This window comes from Corapipo altera, unplaced genomic scaffold (genome assembly GCF_003945725.1).
Source record: "Corapipo altera isolate COAL_440 unplaced genomic scaffold, ASM394572v1 23, whole genome shotgun sequence".
NCBI classification, from domain to species: Eukaryota; Metazoa; Chordata; class Aves; order Passeriformes; family Pipridae; genus Corapipo; species Corapipo altera.
This window is the reverse complement of record NW_020884878.1, coordinates 10,438,741-10,453,074: the sequence shown is the minus strand read 5'-3', so window position 1 is coordinate 10,453,074 and position 14,334 is coordinate 10,438,741. Positions and strand designations below refer to the sequence as shown.

General features: G+C 36.6%; 2 protein-coding genes across 6 annotated transcripts in view; one reads left to right on the top strand and one right to left on the bottom strand.

Moving 5' to 3' along the window:
- The window catches only part of PPP4R4 (protein phosphatase 4 regulatory subunit 4), a 68,729-nt gene extending 65,647 nt beyond the window's left edge, over positions 1 to 3,082 (top strand). For 4 of the 5 annotated variants that reach the window (XM_027637565.1, XM_027637567.1, XM_027637570.1 and 1 more), the window contains one exon: positions 1,929 to 3,082. In XM_027637565.1, the coding sequence (XP_027493366.1) occupies positions 1,929 to 1,953 (25 nt within the window). In that variant the 3' untranslated portion in view covers positions 1,954 to 3,082. Of the gene's footprint in view, positions 1 to 1,173; positions 1,241 to 1,928 lie in introns of those variants that run through there. The other variant, XM_027637566.1, reaches the window with a different exon arrangement.
- A 2,287-nt stretch (positions 3,083 to 5,369) lies between these two features.
- On the bottom strand, positions 5,370 to 14,108 carry SERPINA10 (serpin family A member 10). Its single transcript, XM_027637573.1, has 5 exons — positions 13,802 to 14,108; positions 10,182 to 10,922; positions 8,965 to 9,238; positions 8,086 to 8,233; positions 5,370 to 5,654 (listed from the first exon to the last, which is right to left on the bottom strand). Exons 2-5 carry the CDS (start codon positions 10,888 to 10,890, stop codon positions 5,463 to 5,465), a joined length of 1,323 nt encoding a protein of 440 aa, XP_027493374.1. The 5' UTR covers positions 10,891 to 10,922; positions 13,802 to 14,108; the 3' UTR covers positions 5,370 to 5,462.
- Between the last annotated feature and the right edge of the window lie 226 nt (positions 14,109 to 14,334).

The window sequence follows — 14,334 nt, the reverse complement described above, 5'->3', positions numbered from 1 at the left end:
CTATAAAATTGCTCTACTGAATATTGGCAAATGTTCACTTTTGACAATACAGTGCAGTTTGCAGGGATGAAGAATTTCTGATTTCGTATATGATGATGCTCCAGGAATTTTTCAAAACTCAAAGTGACTTTGATGGACAACTGAGTTCTTCACTTACCATACTCATGAATTCAAACATGTGGTTTGTTCCATTTCACATATGTGAAAATAATGTAGATGCAAGAAAAAAAAAGTCAGTAAATCATGTTCCAGTGATCACAAGACAAGAAAGTGACCATTAGCATTGTTGTAATTTGCTAGACCTTAGGTAATCCTAAAGCAATAGAAAATGCAAGAATTATGCTACAGATACACCTGTGTAACTTAATGGTGGAATCACAAAAGAGATCAATATCTGCTTTAAGTACCTTATGGAATAGGAAAAAATCACAAGGAGCACTGGTTGAGTATTTCGTCCCACAAGTGATCTTATTTCAATTACTTTGCAGTGCAGACGTGCTTTTCTGACTTTAGCTTGAAGAGTTGCCAGTTACATCATGAATCATCCTAGTGCAGACATTGATGTGGTTCATGAACACTGCGTTCTGTCAAGTAGTCCAATCTTGTATCATTGTGCTGTTTAGCTTTATTATATTCTTTTGAATGTTTTCAACTTAGGATAGATATAATCTGTTTTGCTTGAGTTTACATTGCTGTAATATGACTGATTTCAATATCCAGTTTTTTAAAACTATTTAGAAACTTTATAGATTAATCAATAAAAATATCCACCTTATAGACAGCACTTAAGAATCTTGCATCTTGCCTATAGACATACAAATATTGCCTGATCTTATTTCCCTTTCAGTTAAACTTTCTTCAAGAATGAGTGGTACAGGTTTTCCATCCTCTAAAAAGTGGGAATAGTTTATTGTTGCATAGAAATTAATTTTTTAATAATAAATTGATATCAGTATTTTATAAGATGTCCACAGCTGAACCTTTAGACATCCAATTTGGTGCATGACCATATTATAGCAATTATATGTGTAAGTATGTTATATACTGTCTTTCATCCAGTCATATAATTGCTTAGGAAATTGAGCACAAAATGAAATAGTTCTGCCACTGATCTCCAACACTTTGAGTTGGTTACTTACAGCTTCTAATCATGTTTTCATGCTGATGTTTAAGATGCTAGGAGTTCTGAGGTCCAGTGGGAATGGCATATGTTTTGCATCACATTTTTATGATGAAGCTGGTAGGTATCCTGACACTGATATATTATCATACAATATATGCAGTTTTTAAATATTCAGCTGTTTTAAAAGGGTGAAACAGAACAATATATTGTGTATATGTAAATGATACTGTAAAATATTGATGCAAATTAATATTTCTGCAGAGTTTTAAAAATTAAACCTCATTGTTTGAAATATTTCTGACCAATACAAACAGTTTTTAATTGACATAGCTATGACTCTGTGAAGCTGAAAAACAGTACATTTAAAGATTAAAAAATTAAGGCATGAAAAATCCCAGATGACATTGTGGTCAACAGATGACCTAGAAATCACACAGTAATGAGCTCTAAGTTTCTCTCTCCTCCCCATCTTCACTTTCCCCAGATTTTATTGTGGGTTGGGCTGGAGACCTCTGGCACTTTTTTGTAGCCATGAGCAGACTGCTTGTAATAGCTTAGCCATCTCACTCAGAAGGATCTCTGCAGGACCTTCTGTAGACAACTTAATGGAGAACTTCACCCTTGTTGTGGAGAATGCCCTCAGAATGTGTCCATTTGGCTTTTTTAGTGGGTGCAGTAGAGCAACTAGTAATTTTTAAAGCACAGTAGCTAATAATTATGTTAAAATGTTGCACACAAAAAGTTTGTTATGTTATTTAATAATATAGCAACAACAAATGATGTATGTTTCTTCTTTTGTATGAAGAAAAAACAGAAAATCAAACTCCTAGATCATCTGACAGAAAAAAGAGGGAACCAGAAACTGGTGGAAGCAATGTTCTGGTGAGATAAGTTGGAAGCAGCTGATGGGACTTTCTAATGCCTGGAATGAATAAAATACATCCTGCGATGTTAAAACTCTTAAATAAATCTTTTAAATAAAATTCCAAACTGTAAAATATGTTCTGATAAACAATGTAATGGTTGCAGAATTGTGAAATGATATGGAATATAACTTCAGCTATGTACTCTTTACTGCTGTAGCTAAAGAGAAGGTTTTGTTTTCTTCTGTTATGCCTTTGTAGTTCAAATTCTTAGATTTAGAATGCACATACCCATTATTTAATTGGCTTATCTACAATTTTAGGAACTCTTAGCACCCATGTTTTATGCAAGTGATAGAAAGAATTGTTATGAATATGAAAAAATAATCCCACATTTTAAAGAATCTGATTTAAGACCAAAGTCCAGAACTATTGATCAGTGTATTAAAAAAGCCATAAACCTTAGAAGCAGTGTGCTGTGAATTTGGAGTTAATGCTTTTCCAAGTACTCAGTTCATAAAAATTCTGTATAAGTTTCAAAGCAATCTAAAAGCAAATGTCTCCAGATGATGTAAAAAAAAAAGTTTTATTTCATAAGTTTTGTTGTATAAATACTTGTTTTGATTTTTAGTATTTCAGATTGTATTTTCACTTGAATAATTTATAGTAATGAATCCAGTTTTTAATCAGCTGTAATTGCAAACTGTCATGGTTCAGTGATGTCATCTGCATTTGTTTGTACTAATGCTAATGTTTCTATCAAAATTTCTCTGTGGAAAAACATGCAATCCTATTTTAAAAAGTGCTATTTATGCCAATACTTGAGAGAGAACCTATGAAGCTATTGTCAGCTTCTCTATTCCAAAATGGAAGCAGCATTACTATACTGATATCAGAAATATGTGGTTTTTAAAATTTATTGGTGTATGATAAAGATGATCTGATCTGTGTATGCATATGCGCGTGTGGTTACTTTTTATAATGTAAAAACATGAATGATGATTTACTCAAAATAAAACCTAGGACAATGCTGTACATGCATGTTCTTGAAAAAAAGTTCTCAGGGCATCTTTTATAATTAAAATAAATAAAAGCATTTACCCATAGAGGGTATTTATTTAAAAAGGTAATAATGCTGGATGTATGCTGTCTTGTGTGAAGTAGAAAATGTGCCTTTGGATTTGGCAATATTTCACTCTCTGAATTCTTAAGCTTCTTACACCACGGTTGGATTTACCTGTATTCTGACTTAAGTCACAGACATTGTTTAGGTTCTGTGGAAACACTCAAGTTTTCAGTTTGTTCTGCAGCCTGGTGTAGGATCTTGTAAATGACAGATTTCTTTAAAAGCTTCTGCAAGTATTATGATGTTTAACATTCAGTGTGGATATAGATACACAGATGACCTGTACTGGCTTCTTCTGGGTTCTACTTTTGTCTCAGTGATGAAAACAGATACTCCCAGCTCCCCATGGACAACTAACTCATTGTGCCAGCTACAGCTGCTCACCCGTGGGCCACAGGAGACTGCTCAATCTGTTCTTAGTCTGACTTTTGCTAGGGACCAAACTGAGACCAGCAGTAGCCAGCTGCAGAACAGGACACAAAACTGTGTTTGCCCTTTCAATGCCTTTACTAGAGCAATGCAAAACAACCAGTAAGTTCAGAAATGAATCTAAGCTCTTTTCCCCCTTAAAAGCATGTAATGAGTTCTGTATACAGTCTGTCTTTTTGTTTCATATTGGCTGTCATTTGTTTGTAATTTTTAACTGATTAATTTATTTAATACTGATAACACATGCTCCACTCAATAACCCTATTATGCAATAAATTCTTGCTATTTAAATGCTCTATTTAGATGTTTTTTGGACTAGGCATCTTCCTTGTGGAATACCTTTGGTGTCTTGTGCATACTTTCATCAGTCCTTCACGATATAGACCTTCATCCAAACAGTCCTTCTAGGTTAGTTCTGTTAAACGGCACCAATGCTTTTGAACCCTTCAAAGCATTGTTTTTACCTGCTGATCACCTCTAGGTCCAGAATAACAGCTGAAGGTCAACTGTACGGTGTAATTGGTTGGTTCTCATATACACCAGCAGCAGGAAGGAGTGATTCTCCTTCTGGGTACATTCATACTGCCTTGTGGAGTTAGGTTAGATGTACCTTCATAGTGCAGTCAGATGCCAGAGCCTGCCTCCTAAGTCCTTTTGTGAATGTCTTACCCCAGACATCTAATGGTAACTGAGGTGATTTTTTTAGATTTGCCGTCTTTATCCTCTAATTTATCTTTTGTATCTTCTCTTGTGGATGCATCTGTCTATGTGTGTTTACTAATAGACATCTTTGAAGCTCTGTGTCAAATGATTTTGAACACTCTTCTGCTCCATTTTTGACATCTATTTTGTGAAGGTTATATGAGCAAGCAGAATAAGGCTTAGATCTGTTAGTTATATAAAGCTAGAAGTAGATTTTTGTGTTGTTCTATAATTCATATATAGGACTCTGCTAATTAAAATTTACTGAATGTTAAGATTTTGCAGTTCTGTTGAAATCACTGCTGTACTTGAATAAAGGGAATTGTGTTTAGATTATGGAAATATTTTTCTGTAACATTTTGGCAACATATTTTGGACTCTAGGATGAATAGATTTATTCCAATTTTATGGAGGTATGTTTTTTTCCTACCAAAGTCGGTTATAGTTCAGTCATAAAGTCCTGTTACATAGCTCACCCTGGTATCTAGATGATATTACAGGCAGAAATTCTGGTTTTAGGAGAGGCCCAGCTTGGCGTTATGAAATAGTACATGCCAGATTTTCCACATTCAGAATACCTGTTATTTTTATGAATTGTTTTGTTTTTAATACTGGGAATATTTTCAAAGCAGGCACATCATGTACTCTGAGAGAATGAGGTGATTTGATACCCTGCATAAACACTTCAAGAGGTCACACTCACAGACAATGTAGTAGACTTTATGATAGACTCAGTGCAATTTCTTCAGTTATAAAGATCTCTAGAGAGAGGCTATAAATTCTGTTTTAGGCCTTGATACTGCTTCTGTTTTTGTAAGTGGCAGAAGTATGCTAACATTGAAGTCACTAGGCTCTTAAGTCTCTGCAACAGAGGATAACATTGAGGAAACTGCAGTGTTTGGGAATATTTTGGCATATGAATCTGGGGTTTTATTCATACATCACTAAAATACTGATTTTTGAGTTCAGTTCTGTGTTTTTGTTTTGTTTTTTTTTTTAATTTCAGACAGATTTTAAAAGTCACATTTTTGCTACTTTGAGCCTTAGTGAATTTAGCTTGTTACTTGGCATTAATAATTACTAAGATGACCTGCTGCTAGCTAGAGAGACAAAACAGGTTTTCACATTTCATATTTCAATGTCTTTTTATTCTAATAGAAATTAATAAGATAAAAGTAATGCCTCTTACATACCAAAGAATAGACACTGTTACCTTTATTCACATTTTTGTTGGATCAACCACCCTGCCAATGAACAGTAATGTTTTAAAAGTTTCTTCAAAAATCATAAAAAGGAATGGTCGGTCCACTTTGATGACAGGAGGCACCGTGAATGCAATTATTTCTGACCCACTGGCTGCTGCGGCCTCAGTTCCTTCTTCATCCACTTCAATTACTGCCTTTTGGACAACCTGAAGTACAAGGTAGAAATAAAATATGTGACAGAAATAAATATTAACATGAAGAATATTTTTCCAAGTGAGGCATTCAGTTGAAGTAGGCTTCTGTTAAGGATTAAAAATGTGGGTGGGTCAGTGCAATCTAACTCTGCTAGACTGGTAGACCCATGTGCTGTCTACTTCAGCAGCAAAGATATTAGTGCAACCACCATGCCCACAATACTCACATCGTGGATGTGAGTTCAGGAGTCATTGTGCTTTTCCACGCTTCTGAGCATAGACTTCACTTAGAGATTGGGGTTTTTGTTCTTGCAGCTGGTAGCGTGAAGCAACCATTACATTTGTATAGTGCTCCTCTTTGACACCTAACTGTGCAAGGGAGAGTTTCTCAAAAATAGGGAGTGTTTTCAGCAGTCACAAACACTGGCTGGGTATGTCATCCACAGCTGATTTTGTGAGAGCTTAGGGAAATGGATCAACCTTGGCTTTTTTTCCCTATATATTTCTAATTTGTTGGTTTGGTAGGAAAGATTAAATATGTGCAGCAATGAGATACAATCCTGGCTTGGTTTGAGGACCTTCCCACTGAAATCGCAGCCTGGCAGAATCTGATTCTTTTCCATTTTGTTCTTTCAGCCTGCATATACTTTTGAGTGCTTCCTCTGTGTTTGGTGAACTGCCTGGTCAGCTGGTGGATTTCCAACTCCCATACTCCTAATTCTAGGAATTACTTATATGAGACAGTTAAAGGACTTCACCAGTGTTGAGCTCTCTGCTAAACATTCTTAAATAATGAATTTGGTTTTCATGATTCACAGGGACAGGATGCTCCTTTGGCACTTTGGAGCTGATGCACATATTGCTTCTAATACCAGTTAGCAGCTACTCTTAAAGTGTGATTTTTTCATAACACAATAGAGTTAACTGCTGAGAAACAGTATGAAAGTTATATGATCACAAGGAAGGGTGGAAAAGTGCTGCAGATTGCCATTGTATTTCCCAACAGTTAAATAGTTTATAACAAACTGAAAATCACTGCAATTTTCATCCATTAAGTATTTTTTCTTAGGATGTTACATTTTCCCAGAAAGGTTGCTTTGTTAAGCCAGCACAATTTTGAAAACCTGGAGGTTGGGCATTAGAGTTTTTGAAACTTATATAGAGGTGTTTATTATACCACCCTATTAACTGGCCAATCCCAAAGGCTTCTATAAGGATTTGGTGTAGAGAGACTTGTAAGAGCAGCACCTGGATTCTTCTTTCTCATAGGATAGAAATACCTTGAGGAAGGATGCAAAGAAGATGGAGCCAGGGTCTTCACCTTACATAAGTTTATAAAGCTATGTTTTCAAATCCTGTGTCAGATTAGTATCATTTGGGTCTTGTTTTCCTCAACCGTTTATAAATTCATCTTGTTTCAGAAATTTTGTTACTTCTACTCTAATGTAATTTGTATTTAGCATTAACTGCATTTCATCTTGTTCCACACACTCCATTCTGAAGGTACAAGTTTCTCTGTGTAGTGTGTCTTTTATCTCCTTTCTTTGATCATGCCTTTTAATTTTCTATCATCAGCAAGTTGTCTTTTCTATAGACTAGCTGTTTCTTTCTCATAAGGCATCTCTTGTCACACAGACCTGATCTTTCTTGATATTGATGTGATTGTCAAGTCCTCTGTCTTCCATTTCTTCTGCTTCTCGTTCTGCCTCTGTTTTCTAACAATATATTGAAATTCGTCTTTGCTCTCCCTTAAATAGTGGTACTAAGTAGCTCCTCCTCCTTTTTTTCCTTGGGGCTGTGTTCCTGTCTTTTTGGCCATTCACTGTTCTTGCATTTGCCTGTTTAAAGATCTTTAAAAGTTCCAGCATATGAAGTGGAACATCCATTTGGTTGGAGTACAACTATGTTGTGCCAGTGCTTTGCTGGGAGATTCTGGTTTTAATTTTCCATGGTATGCAGAAGAATAGGCAGGACTGCTTTGATTTCTCTTTCTCACTGTTACCTTTTTGAGATTTTATAATTCGAACTTTCTAAAGTTCTTTATTTTTTGAGAATTATACCTGTCTCTGGACTGTGTATGATGAGTTCCCTCTGGGTTTCCTTCTGTGCTCTGGCTTTTACCATTTGACTGTAATTTACAATGTCTTTCTTGTTCACAGTTTTTGTGCAGTTGTGCTCCTTCTCTGTCAACCATATTCCTCTTGAGGCAGAGCTCTTCTCCTGTGCTGGATTAGCTTTGGGAGGTGTTGAGCATGTGTGAGATATAACTGTCCCTTACTTCTGTACACCTCATACTTGAAGTGAGATCCATACTGAATAAGGTGTGTAGATTGCAGATGAGGTACTTTGGTATTAGTGTCCCTATAAATGTGTATGACAGTCTCTTGGCTGGGCCATTTATCTACTATTACAATCCAAATAGCAAGAATTTTGGAAGGCTTACCTGTGAAACTGCTGCATATTCTTGATCTGTGAGATGACTAAGATCTGCTCTACGTGTAAAGAGATTTTTAATTCCAAGAGCATGGAGCAGTTTTTTCATCTTGTATTTTTGCTGTAGTTTGAACTTTGGAACTGAAATATCCAGTGTTCTGTTAAAAAAAAATTCATTGCAAACTTGGACTATGCAGTAGAACACTTGGCTGCTGAAATGCACACTACTCAGGAATTAAGCTTTATACAGAGAAAGAAGGGACAGACACTGAAGAGTCTCTGCTGGCATTTAGGTTGGCAGAAAGTCATCTCTGACCTGTTAACTGCCAGTGATCCAAGAAATCATTTCCTTCTCTGTATAAAATAGTTCCAGTGGCACTTAAAAGTGCCCTGATACCAGGATGACACACTTATTTGTTGACTGGTGAAAATAATTGTCGCTTCAGGAATTACATTCCACAGGAATAATTTGGGTTTACCTTTTCACATTCAAATTTATCAGTCACTCTGGATTTTCCCTGGTAAGAAATGTGTAATAAATGTGCTACATGTTTAGATTTATTGTGGACTTTGCCTGTCAGTGCTATATTTAAGGAGAGAGAATACCCAAGGAAGAATATGGAAAGACTACATTGACTATGCCCTCAGAAAGACAGACACTTCTGAGATGAGTCAAAGATTTGTCCCCCCAGAGTAGAAACTTTCATGTGACACTTGGGCCGTGGACAGGCCATTAAAGAACCTCTGCTCTGTAGATGCCTAATGCCACAGAGATGCTAACATGTGAAAAGGCTTAGGAAGACCAGCTAATCTTTGTTGAGCTTTGTTGCTTTGCTGCAATAGGCATCAAAGGCATTAGGGCCCATGGGTGTCAAAGTACCATCAGTACCTGATTTTCATGTTTCCAAGCCAGGATTCCACAAGCTCTGTAGACAAATGGTCTTCAAGTGAAATGTAGTCTCCCTCTTTTTCTGGGATAACAATCAGCATGTGGGCATTCCCTCTGTAAGGTATCTTTATCACAGTGCATCTTAAGTTCTCATCAAAAGTTGAATTAATTTTATCTGACTTGAACATCATGGGTACCTGTACACTTCTGTATTTATTTATGTGGAAAGTCTCAGTTTCTGTGAATTTGGAATTAAATGGATAGACCCACTTGCCTGAGGAAAGAAAGAAATTAAATCATTATTTGCATTTAGATTTGTTGAGAAAAATGTTCAGAAAAGCTTAAAAAACTATAGGATATTTTCTGTATCTAGTTGAAGTGGCTGTCAGTCATATCTGGGAAAAGTGGATGACAATTTCAGTACATGAAATTATTAATAGAATTTTTTTACATCAGAAAAAGGAAAAGGAAGTAATCCACAAACTCCTTCATTTGCACAGAAAGAAGGGAAATATTTTTCTAAGATTGGTTAGTTTCCACTCAGGTTCAGAATTGATACTCTCTTTGTTTATTAAATGCCTGGTGAGCATCTGACCTTTATCGACATGTAACCTTCTCTGAAATTCTCTACCAGCTGTTCAATATCCTGTATGTAATTTTATTATACAGTCCTTTGGATGGGGATTCAGTGATGCACTGACCTCTCCACAGAATGGTTGTGCCCATCACAGCTATTTCTTTCCCTCCCCTCGTAGGTAGTATAATGGGGTAGCTGGGTTCCTTTGGGGAAAGGGATTCTTGATGGAAATAGAAAAATTATTTTTGTTTCAATGATTTTGTGTACTATGTAAAATTAGTCCATAATTTTATGCCCAGTATCCAGCATTCAAGAGTATTGCGATCAAGGCTTTTTCATTTTGGTGGATAAATGAAAATTAAACATGCTTTTGAGTCATAGAGATCATTTGGGGATGTACTGAGGTAAGGGGGTTTTTTTCGCTTTGAGACTTTTGTATGGAAGAAAGCGTATAAGAATTGTGGTTCCCTATCATAAAAAATCATTTCCTATTAAATAAGCCTAAAGGAAGGAAGTAAATCTAGATAGAGACACAGAAACAGGACATCTGAATTCATTTAAGCTCCTCTTAATGTAGCTGAAGTTAGAGTTTTGATTCTTCTAATAAATAATAATTTTCCAATATAAAACCAGCTATTACCTTTAAAGACAATGTAGTCCACAAGTAGCAATTTATTATGGCGGTCAAGCTCTTCAAAAAGATCTGGGATTTTTCCTTTGGTCCTCTTGTAAATGTTTTGATTTATGAGAAGTTTTGCCTGAGTAAAGTTTTCAAAGTCCACTCTCAGGAATTCCATATCAAAGTACTGCTTAGATAAATTCAGGAAAGACTCCTTGAGTCTGAAGTCCTTTTGGATAAAAGAAAGAGTACCTTGCATGAGGAGAAGTTCTTGATTCATTGTGAGTTTATCTGTCAGTTGTTTAAACAAAGCTGCTAAATGCTGGTGATCCATGCTGTCCTTCAAAGCATGGAGGTTTAGACCTTTTACTATTTGTCTGTGTGTTTCCCCTTTGGCTGCCAGCATATAAACAGTCATGAGAGCTGATACAGAAAGGGGAGAGATGATCACATTGTTATCATGTGTCATTGCAATTTTTCTGTAGAGGTTAAATCCAAAATTTGCAGTCTTTTCAGTGAAGTTGTAAAGAGTGAAGTCTTCAAGACCTTGGTCTTCAGATGGCTTAGAGATATTTTTGTGAGGATACCACTCTTCAGAAATACTGACATTTTTACTTCTTTCCAAGAAATTATTGTCTTTTTCCTCTTTTGAAATGTTAGGTTTGATGCCAGCCTTGATGAATTCAACACATATTTCACTTAAGAGGAGCAGGTAAATTCCGTTTTTCATGTTGACATCCAGTAATGAGCTCTTTTTTTTCTCTAGAAAAAAAGAAAAGCAACACAATGACTTTTTAGTTTGTTCTTCTCTTCACAAGTCAAAAGGCCATAGGTGTAATGAAATGGTCTTTCTGGCTGTTCAGGGTATATATTCTAAATCTAAGATCTCATTCCTGTCTGATAAGTCAAATTTGGATCAGTGAAAGAGAGGAGTTTCAAACATAATTAAATTAATCCAGAAAAGATATCATGATCTTCTGGTATTGGTGATTCATGTCACAAGTAGTTCACTGATTTTCCATTGCTCACTTGTATTTTCTTTACAAAATGAAACCCAGATTTCAAGCACAATATGCAGCTCAAAGATGAAAAATGGAAAATGAAAGATGAAAACTGAAAAGCTGTGTTGCAGCTTTCGTCCTGGGAAATTGATGTCATCTGTAAGCACAAGAATTCTAGGCAGCATGTGGTGGAAATATGCTTGGCCTTCATAATTTCATTTCACTTTTCCTCCTGCTTTAGTTTGTTTATCACTCCATTCAGATCGTTCTCCTGATCACATGCCATAGGATTCCCTGCTCTTTTCTACTTCTCTGTCCAGCAAATGCTGAAATAGGTCCATTGGTGCTGTTTCCTCCCTGAAAATAGCATGTTTCAATGTCAAGTAGCAGAAGGATGAAGCAATTGTTCTATGCTTAAAAATACAGTATTTTACACCAGTTTTGATTTCTGAGAAAAGTTAATACAGGGTCTCTCATCTGACCAACAAAACATTTGGAGAAAACTGGACACATGTTAGAGGAGACCTCAGGAAAACTTTAGCATCAGACATTAATGGTGTAAATTTGCACATGAAATGCACTTTCAAAGCATGAAATGCAAATATGATTATCATCCATCTTTCCATTAAAGCAATATATGAATTCTTTCCCATATAGCAGTGTGGAATTGCACCTTGTGGAAAAATTTTGAATGGCCACAGTCTTTGGAGATGCATTTTCTGATTGTAAATTAAGCAGGATGTCCAAGATTACCAAGCCTGCACAGATTCCTTTTGTATAGCAGGGGCATGCAGAGATAAATGAGATGAAAAGATAGATTATATGGTCCATCTTTAAAGTAGTAAGTGATTCAATAGTCTAGAATCACATGGCACTGTAAACTACTCCTTTTAAGTTAAGGATCTGTACAGCAAATTACGGTCATTGTATAATTTGTGATTTGGCATATGGGAAAACTGCTTTTATTCAATTTATTCAGAATTCAGCTGAATTTCACAGTTGGCTAATTTAGGCTGTGGGAGTTAGTCCTGAAAAGGTATGTTGATGTGAGTACTGAGATATTCAGGTGCCAAGTCACAGGGTGCTTTTGGCAGTCAGGTGGTGTGCTATTTTCTTTTGAGATAATAGGTCACGTTCTGTACTTGGTGCAACACAGATGGGCTGTCATGACTTAATCGGGAGGCAGTGAAATCCTGAATGTTATGCCTCCTCTCGAGGCATAACATGGCAGACAGAGAACAGAGTAAAATATGCAGTGAATATTTAGTGAATATTTTTTCTTTACTTTTCTTTCCCATTAACTCCTGGTTTATTTTCAATGAGATTCTCAGTGTCTGGATTTTGCAGGATTGGAATAGAGAAGAGAATGACTTGACTTCAGCTCCTGCCTTCCTGTTCAAATGGTGCATGTGATTTCTGGACAGTTGGGGTACTCACTGTCCACTGATGGACTGCAAGCAGTGCAGTTCAGAGCTATTGCAGTAACTGCTGGGCATTTCTGCTGCTTATGTAGTGACCCATTTCTGTGGGAAGTAACACAGACACAGAGGTCTTGTTCCTGCTGCAATGCTGTGCCTGCCCTGGCAGCAAAGGAGGAAGTTCTTTCCTCTGGGAGTCATCCCTACTTCAAAGAAGGATCTTTGGACACTGCCGAGTCAGCTCTAGCACAGAAGCAGGGATTGGACAATATTGCTTTTGATCCCATTCAGTCACAGAGAAAGGGTTTTCTGCCGCAGTCCATCCCTCTAAAAGAGCATCATGCTCATTAGGCATTGCAGAGTGCCAGCACTTCCTCATCTTTTCTAGGCATAGTGCAATTCTGGTGCAACATCTGGGAGATTTGCGTTTGGCAGATGTCACTGTTGCATCTCTCTCTGATTGGTGGGGACAGTACTTGGTTCAAGTGGGCCACCAGCTCCCCCATGAGATGTAAAGGGACTGAATGGGGAAAGTGGTGAGCTGCCTTCCAGAGGGCTCTGCCATCCCAGCACAAATAGGTTTCAGACTGAAAGGACAGGGCAAATGTAGAAGCTCTCCTTACAGGCACATCCCAGACCATTCAACACTCAAAAGATTGATAACAGCATACACAAATAGTAACATAAACAAATGCTACTTATTTGGATGTAATGAACATCACAGGAATAAGAACTTTGCAGTTGCACTAAATATTCCCTGCAAATCTGAGATTGCAAAAATTTAAAGTTAACATTACAGCAGCTGTATCATTCACCTCTACTAACAGTTAGAAATAAAGCATGTCCTCTAGAACTAGGAAAAAACAGTACTGGGAACAATAAGGTGGAATTTTTGAAGATTATAGACTCATATTTTTAGACCCACATAAAACTTATTACTAATTTTAGGTAACTCACTTTATGCATAGACAGTTAATTAATAAACTGTGTTAGAACAAAGTGAACATTATTTCCATTTTAAGAAATACTTATTTCTAGTAGTATCAGTATTAACGAAGTTACTTGTGCAAATGCCTTTTTCTTCTGAAGACATTAGAGCATTAAAAACTGCACATCTAGAGGCTCACTGGTAAATATGTAAAATTGCATATATATATATGCATGAAAAATATAATAATAGTTCCCTTTACAATCTAAATGCTTCGTATAAATCTTGTCTTACCTATTAGGTAGCTCCTCTGTTACTTTTCTCAATCAGCTGTGTTTAAAAATGAGAAGAAGTTGTCTGTCCCATATAGAAGATTTTGAACAAATATTTGCCCTTCCAAAGAGTGATAATCTGGTTTTGTCTGTTATAAATTAACTGCTTTATAAACACTGAATTTTGTTTCCCATAAATGGCATAATGAGGGAGGGTTATATTCCAGTAAATATACTCTATCTTTCACAAGAAACAAGAAAACAAGAAACACTTTGCATCTAGCCCTTTGTCACCCTGTCAGGATGTGGCCCCACAGATCCAGTTGTCCATGAGAATTATATTACAGGCAGGCTCTGAGCTACTCAGTGGTGGAAGCAGTATCCAATCCTGCTTTAAATACCTCCTTACATAAAAAGCTATGTCACAATTCACTGAGGCAGGGGAAGCACAAGGGAGGGAGATTGGGAGGGAGGGAGAAGGTACAGAATGTTTGTAGGGGTGTTACCAGCTCCCTTGCCCTTCCATTTGGCCGTCTTTTTGGAGGAGAGGCCAGG